The 18,401-nt window shown below is 45.2% G+C and overlaps 1 protein-coding gene across 2 annotated transcripts; it reads left to right on the top strand.

The window, feature by feature from the left end:
• The first annotated feature begins 52 nt into the window (after window positions 1-52).
• Window positions 53-17,997, top strand: LOC129159929 (zinc finger protein OZF-like). Of its 2 annotated transcripts, XM_054737086.2 has the most exons (3): window positions 53-200; window positions 332-434; window positions 15,573-17,997. In XM_054737086.2, exons 2-3 carry the CDS (start codon window positions 425-427, stop codon window positions 16,976-16,978), a joined length of 1,416 nt encoding a protein of 471 aa, XP_054593061.2. In that variant the 5' UTR covers window positions 53-200; window positions 332-424; the 3' UTR covers window positions 16,979-17,997. The 2 variants fall into 2 exon arrangements, with proteins under 2 accessions (XP_054593061.2, XP_054593060.2); XM_054737085.2 differs by lacking the exon at window positions 53-200 and having other exon boundaries at window positions 213-434.
• Window positions 17,998-18,401: the final 404 nt, after the last annotated feature.

The following is an 18,401-nucleotide window of genomic DNA, read 5'->3' as shown; positions in this document are numbered from 1 at the left end:
GCATCCTCCACCATGCATTATTTGTTTTTTTTTCTTTAGCTTATCAGAGCTCAAAGAGTCCAGCAGGCGGCGGTAGTGCACCTTTACGCTGGTCACCGACCACCAGAAGAAGCAGAAACCGGAAAGTGCTAGCCGAGCTAGCTTGTTCTGGTGTGTGAGGAGAGTATTCAGAGGCGGTTAGCTCTATTTCGTGAACTCAGGTGAGCAAAGGTTCTCTTTTCCAGACTGGATCTGTCCTCAGCTGATCAGAACCAAAGCGTTGGATCTTTAATCTCCTGCGTTGTTCTGAAGCAGCATCTTAATCAGCTCTCCTGCTTTGTTTCTATTGCAGCTGTTAGCTAAACACGGCTAAAGAAAACCTGCTACCACTTCAGGATCTGGGACTGATTCATCGTGTGTTCTTCACCACCTGGACCTGGACAGCATGGACACAGGTACTGGTGGATGAATGAATATATCATCACTGCATGGTGGGACATTACAGTACCTCTCCCATGAGGTGTTATCATTAAAAAATGTCCGTGTTGTGTTTTAGTCTGCTGCAGCAGCTCGGTCCGAACCTCTCTGGTTCTTTCTTCACAGAGGAGAGAAGCTCCAGAGCTTTTGAACTATTGAACTAACTTTAATTTTAACACAGCAGGACTTCAAGACGAGGAGGCAGTGATTGAATTTGACCTTTGTTTACTAAAATGATCGAACAAATGGTAAAAGACAACTCAGTTGAAACTAAATAGAATTAAAAACCTGAAATCGAAATAAAATAAAAAATAATGAAAAATGCTACACACTTAAAACACTTTGGTTAGTACAGGGGTCGGCAACCTTTTCCCATCAAAGAGCCATTAGTACCTGTTTCCCACAATAAAGGAAACACTGGGAGCCACAGCAGAGAGCTGCTTTAACCAATCACAACAGGTGACAGCAGCCAGTACCGGTCGCTCGTGTACGTCAAATTCATCTTTCAACAGAAGATAATCAGTAAAATGATTTGTATAAAATGGATCCAGAAGTTGTAGCCCGTCTCTGCCTGCAATATTTTGATATTTTTCACCCTGTTGGTGGTTTTACTGAGCAGGTGCCACTTTGGTCACACGTTTTAAACTGTTCAGAATACAAATCCAGGCTCTGTCACGTTTGATTGTTGTAATTAAACTTTGTAGGTGGGGAAGGTCAGAAAAGGATCCGATCAATTTGTTTTTCCCTCATTTACAGTGACGGACATATGGCTCTGGTGGTAATCAAGTTTAATTTTATCTCTTTGCAACAATTTTCACAAGAAAACAAAAGCAGGGCTTGTGTTGACCGGATAGTTCCCGTATTTGACCGTTTATTTTGACGGAGAAAGAATGCAGACGAACTGACATTTTATTCATTACGCACATCACAGATGTAGCTAAATCACTCAAGAAAAGTTTCCCATCTGAACATCTGAGCTGGACACTGCTCAGCGCAGCTCGCTGTCAGCGCGTACGTAAGGTGCACAGCGAGCTTAAGATGTGGAGAGAGGCTTGGAGTGCGTCACAGAACCAGAGCGCATGCAGGAAGGTTCCTCCCACTGAAGCGAGTGTTTTCCAAACCCTATCTCTCAAAAAGACCTGTCAAGTTAAAAAATGTTCCCTGATTATGAAAATTTGGCTGAATAGCGCTTGTTCCTGTCTCTAATGTGGCGACGCATTCAGGAGCCGTCTGAGGAGAATCCCAGAATCTCACATCCTCTTCAGCTCAGAAAGCGCCTATGATTAGGCACAAGCGTGACCCGTCAACCTTGGACCTGTTCAGGTTTATGCAGACAATCTTTACATTTAGAATTGGCATGCACATATAAAATTAAGACACTAAAATATAAAGCATTTTATTTAAAAATCCATTCATTATTTTACAAGCACAGAGAACCGCATCAGACGGATGGAAGAGCCGCGGGTTGCCGACCCCTGGGTTAGTATGTCATTAAGTTTTCTCTAGGAAAGAGGGATCTAGTTTATGAGTGGTTGAAATCACGCTGGTTGCTAGTTTGACGTCCACAATGAGATGAACTGGTTTTCAGGGGCCTCATTTATCAAGCTTGCTTACGCACAAAACGGGTCGGGAAACTGCGTAAGCAACTTTCCACCCAAACTTTGGGATTTATGAAAGAAAACTTAGCGGGAAAATGTGCGCAACTTTAAGTTGACTAAGGCCCTGGCTTACGCACATGTTGGACATGGAGAGCACCTGCAGTGCTGCTGCTGAGAAGGATAAAATTATGAAATCCTGCAGCATTATCCCTTGTACTCAGGGTCCGAAATTAACACTCGCCACTCGCCAAATGCGAGTAAATTGCTCCATTTGGCGAGTAAATTTTTGAGCTCTATCTGCCACATGGCGAGTAAATATTTGCACCAAATTAGTTATGTTTATCAGTCATCTTCCATGGATTTCTGATACTCCTCCCGCCTGCATGCAACGTACACAAACGTACGCGAAACGTGAGCGCCGCATCCAACGTCATTTCCACCTATCCCATTCAATCAGTTTATCAAGTTAGCAGTTAGCTTTGTGTTAAAACTAGTGGTGAAATGTGGCGGTTTTTAACTGGAGTCAGCCAGCCTTCCAAAAGAAAACTCGTCGAACTGGAAGAAAAACCACCAGGACCAGTGGCAACCAGAAGATTTTGTGAAAAGTGGCGAACTGGAGACGGCGGAGTCGTGAGACAATGGCTACATTATGATGGCCACGTTGCGTTGCTGCCTTTCACAGACAACTGTCCCTCGGCATTCTTCAAATATCCAAAAAATGCCCATACTTCCGACTTTGTCTTCTTTGAGGGATAATAAGTGTCCCGAGTGCCGTCGCCTCTGGCCATTATTTCAGCTTTAGCTTAAAGAAAGTTTTGGTCATAAACAAAAAAGTGCGCATGTGCCGCCGGCAACTACAGCTGATACGGTGGCTGGTAAGGGTCACCGCGCCTACACCGCAGCCACGGTAATCCACCGAGATAATATATATTTTTTAAAAACAAGACGGTTATTATTATTGTCTACTTTTTTACCGGGGTTTACTGCTACACCGGTTACCGTGACAACCCTAGCCCTGACACACTTTCAGATATTCTCATGGTGCAGCTGTCTTCTCCAGAGATCAAGGACTAGGACCCAAATGAGGCTGTAATGCTTTGGCACAAAGAAGGTGTCAGAAGCAGGAGGCCAGACTTCATGGACAGAGAAAACAAGGAGTCTGACTAGATTTCAATGAAAGAGTTCATAAAAACATCTCTAAAAATAAATAAATAGTAAAAATGACAAAAGAGTTGTTTTCCTTATTAATTGATGTTTTAATTATTTTGTCACTCTGTTTGGAATCAACATAATATAGAATAACATGCTTTAGGTAGATCTAAATCATTTAGAATTTTGGCCGGTAAAAAATATGCTTGGCCGGTAGATTTTCATCATCTACCGGCCAACTTGGCCGGTGAGTAAAAAATTTAATTTCGGACCCTGCTTGTACTGCTTTGTTTCACACAGAACAAGAACCCCCCCCACACACGCGCACACACACACACACACACACACACACACACAGGCTGAAGTGCAGAATACGGAATGCTGAAAATCAGCAGGGGGGCAGATTGAGGCAGAATGTCATGCGTCTGTGACAGTGAGTGCGTTTACATGCAGCTAGTAACCCTTTTAAAACCCGAATATTCACAATAACCCGGTTCCGCAGGTCCGTGTAAACACCGCCAGAAACCCGGATATGCTCATAACCGGGTTTTTAAAAACCCGGTTACTACACCTGGGGTAACCCTTTTCTAACCCGAATGTTTGGTCGTGTAAACGCATACCGGGATATCCCCATCAAAGCGTGTGTTCTGCGCATGCTCTGTTCACAAGGAATCTTGGTCTTTTGAGTAGTGAGACGTCTTGTATGCGCCAGAACACCGGAAGTAAACAACAAGTTGGGAGCAACATGGCGAGTCGCGGCACAGCATTACACTTTTGGAGTGACGAGGAAACTAAAGCGCAAACAAACGCGGTCGCTATCTCTTCCGAACTGGGAAACATGTTGTTGTTTTCACGGATACCGGAACAAGAAGAACCGGAAATGACGCATATTGCGTCTGGACGTAGTCCATACGTCCTGACGCTACCCCAACGTCCGCATTTAAATCGGGTTATGCAAGTTAGGGGTAACTCTTTCTATTTATGCTTGTAAACGGGTTATTCTGATCAACTCAGAAACCCGAATACCGACCTTAACCCGATCATAACCCGGATATTGGCTGCAGGTAAACGTAGTCATTGTGAGCGTCCTGTCACTGTGACCCAATTGATCATGCACCCTGGTTACTTGGCCAAGGGAGATCTCGCTTGGGCTGACTGGTTAGTGTGTGTGACTTTCACTCAGGAGTCTGGGGATCGAATCCCAATTGGATAATTTTTTATATCCGCCACAGATCTCTCTGAAGAACTCAGCATTGACGGCTTCAGCAACGCTGTGCCACTCCGTGGATTTTCTCTTATTTGTTTTGCAAAAGCACTTCCTTTCAATTCTCCACCTCACCCACAAGTACCTCAACTTCTGCTTGTGAAATAACGCTTCCTTGATCCGCGGTCGTGATCGAAATGCTGCAACAAGCCGGCTTATGTATATGCATGAGGTTCACCAGGCACTTTGCACTGACCATTTATGGCAGAAAGTGGGCGTGGTGAGGGCGGGATGTGACTAAAAAGCAGCTGAGAACCTTTCTCCTTAGTGTCTGATTTATGAAGCGGAGATTGCGTGCAGCTGTGCATACTCCATGTTTGATAGATCACAAACCTACTTCGCGTAAGTACATGTTTTTGCTGAGCTTAAGTACGGTTTTAGTAAGGATTCTACGCAATGTTCGATAAATGAGACCCCAGGTCCTTATACTGAATGGGTTGTCTCCACCAGACTTGGTGGCTGACTTGTCAGCAGGTTTCTCCTCACAACGTGATGAAAAGAGAGCTGAGTCGGAAGGCAAAGCTCTTGATTGGTTGATCTATGTTCCCACCCTCATCTATGGTCACGAGCTTGGGTAGGGTCTGATAGAACCAGTGTCCAAAACTAGTTTTCTCCACAAGGTGTCTGGGCTCTCCCTTAGAGATAGGGTTAGAAACACCATCATCTAGGAGGGGCTTGTAGTAGATCCGCTGCTCCTCCACATCGAGAGGAGCCGTTGAGGTGGCTCAGGCATCTGATTATGATGCCTCCTTGTGAGGTTTTCTGGGCACGTTCACCCAGGAGGATACCTAAAGGAAGACTCAGGACATGCTGGAGGGACGATGTCTCTCTGCTGGCCAAGGAACGCCTTGGGGTACCCCCCCCCCCCCCTTTCGAGCTGGCCCAAGTAGGTGGGGAGAGGGACGTCTGGGCCTCCCTGCTTAGGCTGCTGCCCCCGCGGCCGACCCCGGATAAGCGTCCGAAAATGGATAGTTGGATTGATATTCCACATTTTAATGAGGGACCCTGAGCTCAGGAACACAAGCCTGAACAGGTTGATCTGCAAAGTAAACCACTGAGTGTTTATAACAGTCAATTAAAGGAACAAATACAAATGAAAGTGCTAAAATAACAGCATGAATGTGTTGTGCACAGTGATGGGTACCAGAAAGTCTTATTTAGTTTTTTTTTTATTTTTATGAGTTAAATTTCATATCTACACTTTGTGGTGGTGCTACGCTGAGAATTCCTTTTAATCTTCAAACTGTATTTTTTATTTTTGTATATATTTGTAACTAGGGTTGGGCATCGTTTGATTTTGAACGATTCCGATTCCTCGTTTCGATTCCTATCGATTCCGATTCTTTCAAGACATGACATGTTTTACATGAGCCAGCTAACCACAGGTCCTACTTGATGAAATAATCTTAACTTCAACATGAATTTTAACTCTATGAACAACAACATCACCTTCATTTAGACAAAAACAGGTTTTGGAGAAAAAAAGAAAAAGACTTGCAGCACAACCAGTGTGTTTGTTTCTGACCACAACCAAAGTCTGGAAGAAGCCTCTGGGATGAGAGGCTAAATGTCTCCAACATATCCAGAAACGTCCAGCTGTTTTCAGCTAAAACTCTCAGGATGATCATGTCCAGGATGACTAACCCCGGGTTTCCACGGGAGCCGTCAGCAGCACTTTACTGCAGCAGCACGTCTTGCTCGCTTATGCTACTGCTTGGCCCTTCCCACGAGACGCGAAGCAGCAGGGGAGCAGCTGTCACCGACCGAGCACGAAGTCACACGAGTGACTTCGTCAGTAAACACAACAACAAGCAGGAGAAAACTACAACATGGTTTGTGTTTTATGTTCTGTCCGTTTTATAATTGCCAATACGGACCTGAAAAACAAAGGAGACCGCTAGCTAGGTGATAACTTCTCACGGGGCCGCACAGTTAGTAACTTTTTTTAAAAGTAAAGCAACCGGAAGGCAGCACGTTCTTTATTCTGAAAATCGCTGTAGCTTCTCTCCATTTCCGCGTCCGATTTCCTGTCTTTCCTTCCCCAAAAATGTCAAACTTGACCCGTTTCAGAGGCGTCGCGCGTAGAAAATAGAACCGGCGCATAAAGGCCGCGACATGCTGCTCCTGAGACGCGGCCGACTCGCGCTGCTGACGGCTGCCGACGGCTCCAGTGGAAAAGGTTCTGTTGATCACAGCGGTTCCCATCAGCAGCTATGACGTGCTGCTGCAGTAACGTGCTGCTGACGGCTCCCGTGGAAAGCCGGGGTTCGAACTACACCTCCATGCTGCAGCAGCATTCAGTCAGAGCAGAAAGTGAAACTTAAATGTAGCTGGCTGCGTCTGACTGCTGATGCTCTGTGTGTGTGTTTATTTCTGCAGTGAGACAAACTCACGTCACACCATCCAGAGTTTGTTCTTTAAAGCTTCTATTAAATCCACCGTGTTGACGTATTTTAACAAGTTTCCTCTATGCTGCAGGAGTTAAAGTTTACATTAGGGAGTAAAAGTTCGGCAGAAGCGTTTGTTTACATCTGGGGGGGTGGGGGGAGGGGGGACTCGTTCTGCACACAGACAGCTGGTGTGATCAGCTCTGAAAAGCCTTGATCACAATTTGCAGATCACGTTTATATTTCACGGAGATCGGCCGCGGATTCCTCTTCCGGTCGGCATTCTAGGAATCCAAACTCGGAATCGAAATTAAAAACTTTGAACGATTCCAGGAAAAATGAACAGCGAGAACCGGTTCCAATCGATGCTCGATGCCCAACCCTATAATCTTTCTACTTTTTGTCAATAACATAACCTGAACCTCAGAGTAACACGGGCTTTTGTTGGTCTGGAACTAGCAAGCCTACATTTTTTATTCACCTCCCAAGAAAAAGTCTCAATTCAAAAGAGATTTCCTGTAATTTGAGTCATTTCTGATTTCACCAACTTAAAGCATTAATCCAGGCATCTCCAACCTTTTTGGGCTCGTGAGCTACTTAATGAAAGTACAGAAGAGCTACCGCCATACCATGTATTCAAGTCCATGTGTGAATGTGCTTATGTTAGTTGATTTCTCTGTATTTCAATACATCAATATTATAAAAAAGTACAAAGAAGAACGTGAGATTCTGAAAATCAAACTAAACAAAATATTTTGTTTATTAACTAATCAGATACTTTCAGATAATGAATAACAAATCTACTTTCTGTGAATGATTAACCTGTTAACAATAAATGCTTTGCTGCATTTATTGTTGACAACATTAAAGCAGGGTTGGAGGTTTAACCTTTTTCTCTGCCTCTGGATCAGCGGGTAAATGGTCTGTATTTGATATAGCGCCTTCTAGAGTTCTTGGAACCCCCCAAGGCGCTTTACAACACAATCAGTCATTCACCCATTCACACACACATTCACACACTGGTGGGGATGAGCTACAATGTAGCCACAGCTGCCCTGGGGCGCACTGACAGAGGCGAGGCTGCCGAGCACTGGCGCCACCGGTCCCTCCGACCACCACCAGCAGGCAACGTGGGTTAAGTGTCTTGCCCAAGGACACAACGACAGCGACAGACTGAGCGGGGCTCGAACCTGCAACCTTCCGATTACGGGGCGAGCACTTAACTCCTGTGCCACCGTCGCCCCATCTGACGGATGAGCAACACATAGAGAGAGAGAGAGAGAGATTTAAAAATTGTGTTTTATTCCTAAACGGGACAATCAGCTGAAACTGTTGAGGGAAATTTGTTGAAACTAAATCACCGGAGATGTCCAGACTTTGGAAGTGTCGTGAGTCAGGCCACCAGGATAGCTCTAGATGTTAAATCTCAAGTCCCCGACTCACGGTATTAGATGGTGGGCTTGACCTCTGCCCCCTCCGGTGGACACCCTTACTCTGTAGAGAGAGGATCTGTTACCTGTATGCAACCTAGGCTTTTAATTCTGGTTAAATCACCTTTGTTTTGCTGTAGGTAGACTCATGCTGTGTCAGAACACACACACACACACACACACACACACACACACACACACACACACACACACACACACACACACACACACACACACACACACACACACACACACACACACACACACACACACACTGCAAGAGCTGATCACGCTCTTCACAGACCCCCGTCAGCTTCTCCTCTGTTCAGGCGACAGCTGATTATTACAACCTGGGATGGAGTGAAGCAACCAGCACTCACCTTTGCTGCGCCAGAGAAGAAAGGAGGCCCCCACGTGTTAATTTTAATTCCTTCCCCAAGGAAGGAAAATTTTATTCCACTGACAAAAAGGAAAAAAGTTACTCCAAACAAGGAACAATAGCGTAGGCTAAATAGGAAAAGTTCTTATCAAAAAAACCCGTGTCCAGCAGATGCGAGGAGAAGCTAGCTCTCTCTGTGTAGCACACACTTCAACTGTCCCAATCACCAACTCTCCAACAACTCTTCCCCAAACCAGACCCCCCCCCCCCACCCCCCCCCACCCCCGCAACACACACACACACATCATGCATTATAATTTTTTTTCTTCCGGTCTGTTTCCTGTTTTATTACAACTTTTTTAAAGATATTGACCAGAGTCAAAAGTCCTTTGAATGGCGTGTGTAAAGAAGTATTAAAACCTCAGATGAAAAAGGTTTTTGGATTTTCACGGCTGGAATTTAAAGAAAATCTGATGTTTTTTAATTGCGTGGGAAAAACATAAATGAACTTCTGGTCTAAGCCCTGGGCAGCTGGTGAGGTTTCACAAGGAGATCTGCTGAAACAGCTATAGTAAACAACGCCTGACTCTGGTGTTTCTGCGTTATAGCAGAGAACAATGTGTCACCAGTCAGATGTAGCTTCTGAAGCCTCTACTAGTTGGTCAGATTTGTATTTTTTTTCTCTGGGTTACGGCGACAAGAGCGGATATTGGATTACCGGAGAAGATAAACCTAACTCCGTGTTCTGCAGCTGGATATCAGAACCGGAGGTGCAGACATGCTTTGGACCGTTTCACTCAGAAAACCCGCGGCCCGATTTGGACACCGGGGAGGATTCTGTTAGTCTTCGGAACCAAAATCAGTACAGTTTGTTAAAGTTTGTTATATATTTCATGTCTGTGCTCCACTGGTAGCTTTCAGTTAAGTTCTCAGCTGATTACCTCCATCATATTGTCCCAGTATGATTTAGTAATCTACAGATGAGTAAAATAACATGTTGCCAGCTTTACCGCTGTGTGTATTTATTGATATAACATCGGAAAATATTTAACCGATTGCCAATGCTAACTTGCTAGCTCGGATCGTTGTTTTCTATCCAGGATGACAACTGGTCCTATAAGAGGATCCATTGTTGAAAAATGGTAATCATCTTTTAGATGTGTGTGTGTGTGTGTGTGTGTGTGTGTGTGTGTGTGTGTGTGTGTGTGTGTGTGTGTGTGTGTGTGTGTGTGTGTGTGTGTGTGTGTGTGTGTGTGTGTGTGTGTGTGTGTGTGTGTGTGTGTGTGTGTGCGCGCGCGCGCGCGTGTGTGTGGGTGTGGTAGCTTTCACAAATTACTTGTTCTTTACCGGAGCTAACACGGTTTGTGCTGCGGCAGTCATGCTGACGGGACTCGCCTGCTGGAGTCCAGAAGTACCAGTGCGGTTCTAAATGGATTTATAGATGTAGGTTATACTGCATTTCTACAATTTTAATTCAATTCAATTCTAAAATACTTTATTAATCCCAGAGGGAAATTGATTGCTGTAGAAGCTCAGAATAATAATAATAATAATCAAGTCATCAAAGAGTTGTTGTATATTACATTGGCTGTTGGCAGGAAGGATCTCCAGTAGCGGTCAGTGTTGCAGCGAAACTGAAGAAGCCTCTGACTGAAGACACTCTTCTGTTGTCGGACAGTCTTGTGAAGAGAATTCTCAGGGTTGTGCATAATTTTCTTGATTCTCTGGAGAATCCTTCTTTGCATTATCTCCTCCAGCGGTTCCACAGTCGTCCCCAGGACAGAACCAGACTTTTTTATTAGGCTGTTGAGCCTTTTCAAGTCCCTGCTTCTGATGCTACTATCCCAACAGATTACACTCTCAACAACAGACTTGTAGAATATCTGCAGCATCTTGCTACAGATATTGAAGGACCTAAGCGTCCTCAAGAAGTGCAGTCTGCTGTGTCCCTTCTTGTAAATGGCTTCGCTGTTCTTTCTCCAGTCCAGTCTGTTGTCCAGGTGAACTCCAAGGTATTTGTATTCCTCAACCACCTCCACTTCTTCTCCCATGATGGAAATGGTGTTTAACTGACAGTGCTGCCTGCTTTGTCCAGATGACAGTGGATTGATTGAAGCAGCTGGATGATGGCATCTTCAACTCCAACTCCATGGCGACAATCAAACTGCAGCGGGTCCTGATATGTTCTAGTTTGCTTATTCAGGTGGACCAACAGGAGTCTCTCCAGGACCTTCATGATGTGGGATTGACGGATGGGCGAGTTTTCTTTGGAACTGGGACAAGGCAGGACTGGAACCTTCTCCTGGGCTAGGCTGAGGTTGAAGAGGTGCTGCAGAATCCCACAGAGCTGCTCTGCACAGGCCTTCAGTACCCTGGGGCTGACACTATCTGGACCTGCAGCCTTGTTCCTGTTCCGTCTCTCCAGCTGCCTCTTCACCTGACTTCTAGAGACAGAGAGGTGGGAGGGGGAGGTAAATGGGGCAGCAGCATCTCCTGGCTTGGTTGAAGACAGATTTATAGAACCAGAAGAGTCCATGACTGCATTGGAGGACAAGAGATCTGGCGTGTGACAGGAAAATGTTGGATCAGAGGAGGATGGGATATCTGAATGGCTGGGGACAGGCGAGGAGGATGCTGGGTTTGTTCCTTAACTGAACCTATTGAAGAACTTGTTCAGTTCATTGGTTGTGTCCAGGCTGCCATCTGTGCTATCCTTCCTCTGCTTGAAGCCTGTGATCTTCTTCATCCCTGACCAGACATCTCTGATATTGTTCCTCTGTAGTTTGTTCTCCAGCTTCTTCCTGTATGCCTCCTTGCTGTCTCTGATCTTGATCTTCAGTTGCTTCTGTATACTCCTTAATAATTCCCTGTCTCCCTCCTTGAAGGCACTTTTTTTTCTCATTTAGCAGATTCTTCAGTTCACTGGTGATCCAGGGTTTGTTATTAGCGAAGCATCTCACTGTTCTGGTGGGTATGATGTTGTCCACACAGAAGTTTATATAGTCAGTGACACATCCAGTCATGTCATTGATGTCCTCTTCATATCCTTGGCAGAGAGTCATCCAATCTGTGGTCTCAAAACAACCCTGCAGGGCTTCTTCAGCATCCTGTGACCATTTTCTCACAGTTCTTCTTGTCACAGGTTGCCTCTGAACAAGTGGTTTGTATTCTGAGCAGAGAAAAACAAGATTGTGATCTGATTGTCTCAGAGGAGGTCTTGTTTTGGACATGTATGCATTCTTTACATTTGCATAACACAAATCCACTGTCTTGTTTTCTCTGGTGGAGCAGCTGGCAAACTGTTGAAATGTTGGAAGTATAGCAGAGAGTGAGGCATGATTAAAATCACCAGATATAGCCACTGTTCCGGCTCTCAGAGAGTGCACACGCTTTTGCTTCAGCTCCCTTATCTGCTTTTCCTAAGGCTCTCTGTCCTGTCTGCCTACAGAGCACTTCTCTGCATTTCTCCTGAAAATCACTGCTTTTTTTTTTTGGGAAAATGGACTTAATTAACCTGTCATTCAACGCGATTGATAAGATTTTTTCTACGATGAGAACTGAGAAGGGGGCTCCCACCTGTCCTCAAGAGACAAACTGTTGGGTATTTTTATTTATTTATTTATGTATTTAATCCAGGCGTACCTCAAAGAAAGTCCAAAACACACAAGGGGGGTTAGAGATAATATTGTTGTTATTAAAACCATTTACCAATAAACACCAATGATCAATAATCAGATTTTGCAAAACTGGAGGGAATAAAGGAAACCCACACAACAAGGAGGTTGTTTAGTCTCTCAACAAGCAGAAACTCATCAAAAGGTTTTATTCACAGATGTCAAAGCACACACACATTGAAAGTTGACCCAACCTCCTCCTTAACTTTCCCAGGTTCAGAGGGTTTGTTGTGATAACAACGACTGCAGACTTACAAGGTCGATTTTCCCCTGCGGCAGGGGCCGGTTAATGACACCAGATGTTTCTCAGACAAAATCATATTTACCACATTAAATGTGAGTAAGGTTAATGAACTCTGTTTGAAAAAACAATCTTTTTACCCAACACATACGCAGCGGGATATGCACTCGATTCTTGGGAAGTCTGGCGAATCGTGTGCCTCTCTCAGTTGACCATCGAGGACGTGGAAGATTTATGGATATTTGGCCTGATGATCACTGGATTTTTTCTGATTGAAGTGGGTGGATATCTGGTTTTCAGGAAATTTGGGAAGACGGGAGCGATTGGAGTGCGACCCGTACCCACGGAATGTGCCGCCCGTGCGGTGACCTCACAGACTGGGACGTTACTCGAGGTGAATCGTAAGCTGGACAATGTCCTCGCTGCGTTGCCGGTGTTATTGCGCAAGATGGATGTCATCTCGGAGGGGGTTGCCGGACGGTGTGGGATGTTTAGAACGTATAATTGGCTGCATTGGTACACATGAATGATCACTTAATAGACTCCAAGGCAGAGGAAAATTATCTCTGTCTGCCCTAAACAAAGTCTGTTATCCTAATCTGATGCCAAGGCAGCCTCCACAGCTGCCATCAATATCACCCCCACGAAAGGAGGAATGTAGATGGATGCTGTGACCCGACCTTCCCCCCCCTGCCTTCAGATTCTGACTTCTGCTTCGAGGTCATCAACCTGCAGGAAACTCAGTGTGCTCTCTGGCCCTCCTCTCTCCCTCCCACCTGTTTGACTGCAGCTGGCTGAGCGCCGTACACTGGCAGCTCCCGTTGGAGGATTCAGGATCCCGTCCCCGCCCGCCTCCCTATCGGAGTCTGATGTTATCTGTGATGTTTTTGTAACTGAGGTGGTTTTTTTTTTTTGCATAGTACAGCTACGCCCTGTTGGGTGTAACTATGGTATGCCTGTTTTTTTCCCTCCACCAACCTATCCTCATGTAATTCCTTTTCATCTATTAAGGTAGCGCGACTCATGTTGCGAATGACCGCAGTCACCAATTTCCTTCATGTGTCTTGCCCATGTATGTCTGATCTCTGAATTGTGTGTACTGAAACTCAATTTCGTTTCTCTGTATGTCTTGCACATGTGGTAGAAATGAGAATAAAATGACTTTGACTTTGAAATGCATTGGGGTGCTGGGTTTGTAGCTTAGCGACAACGAAACTGATGGCGGCATCACATGCATTTACAGCAATGGCTGAAGGTGGAATATAAATGGTTGCCAAGACAACACTGGTGAACTCTCTTGGCAAATAATATGGGCGACAACTTACTGCCAACAGTTCAACATCTGGGCTGCAGAGATGACATTTCACTGAAACATGACATGGATGGCACCGTCTGTTGTTGACAAGCACTGCCACTCCACCTCCTTTTCTTTTCCCGCTCCTCTTCAGATCTCTGTCTGATCGTACAGTCAGGAATCCTGGCAGAGAGACGCTGGAATCAGGGATATGGTCCTGCAGCCACGTCTCAGTGAAACACATAACACTACACTGCCGATACTCAGGCTGAGTCCTTGAAAGGGCTTGGAGTTCATCCATCTTGTTGGCCAGTGATCTCACATTGCCCATTATGATCGATGGAAGAGATGGTTTCAATTTCCTCTTTCTCTGCCTCCGTTTTGCTCCCGATCTGCACCCACGCTTCTTGCGTTTTAGCTCATTTGGGATCTGTGGCTTCAGTTGAGGTATCATTTCAGCCTTCCCAATGTTATCAGCTGCTCCCGATTGTAAACCTGCGTGTTGCCATGGTTACGCTTCGTAACAAATGCTCAAAAAGTGAAAAAAATAGCAGTAAAAATCCTCCTAGATGTAGTCAACTTAGCTACTCCAACATGCAGCCACCCAGAGCAGCGCAGTTCCAGAACATGCTTTAATGCTCAGTCTGGTCACTATCTTTAACACCTGTTAAGAGGAAAAGTCACATCTTTATTTTTGCAGCCTTCAGGTCTTTCTGCAGACCCATTCTTCTGAAGTGTGAACTGTTGTGGTTCCCTGTCCCCCCTTCTCACACGTATGGCCTCATTTTCTTTTCCTGTTCTTCTTTCAGACATGCAGTCCTTTTTAGACCTCCTGCTCTGGTTTCTGAGAAGTCAGCATTCACACCTCTGGCATCTTGGTTCCGTTGGACCCAGTCAGCTTGTTCCACAGAACTGGGTGCAGAGCAGGGAGGGGGGCAGTGGAGGCAGGGCAGAAGCCCACACACACACCCAGAGTCAGGGGCGGAAGTGCAGAGAGTGGGGACCAGTGTGGGCTGCGGGTCAAAGGTTTACACACCAAGAGGAGCTGAGGTCAGGCCTGTGTGCAGGAGTGGAATGGCCGGTGGTCAAAGGTTTACACAGAGGGAGACTATCTCAGGCTTGATTTATTTTATCAACATGCCTGAGACTAGTCTCCCTTCAGCAGAAAGCCTGTTAATTGTGTTAATAAGCGAAGGGCATTAAATTTGCTTTAACGACATATTTACGCAGATAGGACTTTACAGTCGCCCAGAATATTTTATTGAGGATGTTTTTCTGAAACCAGGTCTGTATGACCGACATCACCTCGTCTTTAGAAGCAGCTGCAGCCGCTGGTATCAGAAATGGGGATCCGCGCTGCAACCTGAGCAATTAATCCATTCCACATATTTCCAGTAGAACACGTTTGCTGAAAGATTTGTGCAATAATCACATTTTATTTTACTTCCACAAATGCTAATTTTACATTAGATATTACCAGAACCGGGGAAGGCTTGCCATCAAATTAGAAATCCGTCCCTTGTTAATTACAAGTCAGGCTGGGCAGCTCACTGGCTGCTTCCAGGCCAGCGACTTTCAAGAGCTACCGGTAGCTTACGTCCACCATGTTGGGAGACCCCTGCAATAACACAACTCTCATATGTGTGAATTTAAAGTTACAGCAGTCGGTAATTCACGTTATGTGTTTCTGTTTCCTACAGATGTTCAACAGATTGTGCAGGTTAAAGAAGATCCTGAAGAACAGAGTGCTGGTGTGGAACAGCAGGACCCAGAACATCTCCACATAAAGGAGGAAAAGGAGGAACTCTGGACCAGTCTTAAGGGAGAGCATCTCTGTTTGAAGGAGGAGACTGATTCTGCCTGGTTTCATTTCAGTTCTGTTTCTATAAAGAGTGAGGATGATGAAGAGAAACGTCTGTCATCACAGCTTCATCAGCAGCAAATAAAAGACAAAGATGTTCCAACCAGCAGCTCATCTGACCAGATGACAGCAGAAACTGGTGGAGGAGCAGGAACTAGCAGGAACCCAGATCTGAACCCTCATGAACAAACATCTGATTCTTCAGAGACTGAAGTTAGTGGAGATGATGATATGAATCTAGACTCTGGGATGTCAGACTCTGGGTCCGAAACTGGAGACGAAGACCATGACTGGAATGAGAAAAGGTCTTCTGAGTCAGGTGTTAAGACTGTCAACATATCCTTTAGCTGTCTTGAGTGTGGTGAACGATTTCATGACAAGCAGTCTCTCCAGAAACACGTGAGAGTAACCAACCATTCAGCAATCAGGTCTTCCAGCTCTTTGGGTAATAAGAAATCGTTTAGACTTAAGCAGCCTGTAGACTCATTTAGGGAAGTCCAGAAAGAACTAAAATCATTTAGTTGTGGTGACTGTGGAAAAATATTTAGTACAAAATCAAGTTTTAATAGACACCAGAGAATACACACAGGACAGAAACCATTTGCTTGTGAGTTCTGTGGACAAAGATTTACCCGAAAGGCGAATTTAAACGATCACATGAGAGTCCACACAGGACATAGACCTTTTGTCTGTGAGCTCTGTGGACAAACATTTAAACATAAGTCGAGTTTAAACGATCACACGAGAGTCCACACAGGACAGAAGCCTTTTGTCTGTGAGCTCTGTGGAAAAAGATTTACCCAAAAGGTGAATTTAAACAGTCACATGAGAGTCCACACAGGACAGAAACCATTTGTCTGTGAGCTCTGTGGACAAAGATTTAAACATAAGTCAACTTTAACCTGTCACATGAGAGTCCACACAGGTCAGAAGCCTTTTGTCTGTGAGCTATGTGGACAAACATTTAAACATAAATCGAATTTAAACGATCACACGAGAGTCCACACAGGACATAAACCATTTGTCTGTGAGCTCTGTGGAAAAAGATGTACCCAAAAGGCGAATTTAAACACTCACATGAGAGTCCACACAGGACATAAACCATTTGTCTGTGAGCTCTGTGGACAAAGATTTACCCGTAAGTGGAATTTAAACGCTCACATGAGAGTCCACACAGGAGATAAACCATTTGTGAGTTCTGTGGAGAAAGATATGGACAAAAGAGAAATTTATTCAAGCACATGAGTGTCCACACAGGATAGAAACCTGTTTGTGAGCTCTGTGGACAAATTTAAAGTGACTGTGTGTATTTTCCCTGGCAATAGAGGGCATTAATTCTTACTTCTCCTGGCACTCACAGAGCACAGACGCTTCTGCTTTGCTCCCTTATTTTTTTTTCCCAAGGCTTTTTTGTCCTGTCTGCCTACAGAGCGCTTCTCTGCATTTCTTCTGGAAATCCCTATTTTTCAGAAATAGATTTAATTAATTGGTCATTCAACGCGATTGATAAGATTTTTTCTATGATGAGAACGGAGGAGGAGCTCCTACTTGCCCTCATGGGACACACGCAGCAGGATATATGCTTGATTCCTGGAAGGAGTGGAAGGTTGTATGTCTCTCTCAGCTGTCCATTGAGGACGTCGAAGATATGTGGATATTTGGCCTGATGATCACTGGATTTCTTCTGATTGGAGTGGGAGGATATCTGGTTTTCCAGAAAATTGGGAAGACGGGAGCGATTGGAGGGCGACCCGCACCCTTGGACAGCACCGTCCGGGTGGAGACCTCACAGACTTGGACGTTACTCGAGGTGAATCGTAAGCTGGACAATGTCTTAGCTGCGTTACCGGTGTTAGTGCGCAAAATGGATGTCATCTCGGAGAGGGTCACCGGACGGTGTGGAGATGTTTAATAACCCGAATTGGCTTCACTGAAGGACTGGAATGACCAATTACAGACTGAAGGCAGAGGGGGAAATTATCTCTGCCTGACCCAAACACAGTCTTGTTATCCTAATCTGACGCCAAGGCAGCCTTCAACTGCCAACGACAACCCCCACGACCGAAGGAATGCAGACAGATGCTATGGAAACCCGTGCCCCCTCCCCCTTCAGATTGTGGACTTCTGCATAGCGAGACCATCAATCTGCGGGAACTCAATGTGCGCTGCGCTACTCCCTCCCTCCTGCGGATACAGCTGGCTGAGCGCTACACATGGCTGCTCGCCCTGGAGAAAACAGGATCCCAGCCCCCCCCCCCCCCCCCCCCCCCTTCCTATCGGAGTCTCATTTTGTGAATGTTGATGTTCGTGCTTATATGTTTGAGGTGTTTTTTTTTTTTTTGCATAGTACAGCTACGCCCTGTCGGGAGTAACTCTGGTATGCCTCTTTTCCCTCCCCCACTTATCCTCATGTAATTCCCTTTTCATCTATTAAGGTAGCGCGACTCGTGTTGCGAATGACCGCAGTCACCAATTCTTGTCATGTGTCTTGCCCATGTATGTCTGATCTCTGAATTGTGTGTACTGAAACTCAATTTCATTTCTCTGTATGTCTTGCACATGTGGTAGAATTGACAATAAAACGACTTTGACTTTGATTTCATACATAAATGATTGCAAGCAAGCAGTATTTTTGTGTTTGAGTAAGACTTTACGAGTGTATGGCTGT

The sequence above is a fragment of the Nothobranchius furzeri genome, chromosome 2 (genome assembly GCF_043380555.1).
Source record: "Nothobranchius furzeri strain GRZ-AD chromosome 2, NfurGRZ-RIMD1, whole genome shotgun sequence".
NCBI classification, from domain to species: Eukaryota; Metazoa; Chordata; class Actinopteri; order Cyprinodontiformes; family Nothobranchiidae; genus Nothobranchius; species Nothobranchius furzeri.
This window is presented reverse-complemented; position numbering and strand designations above follow the sequence as displayed.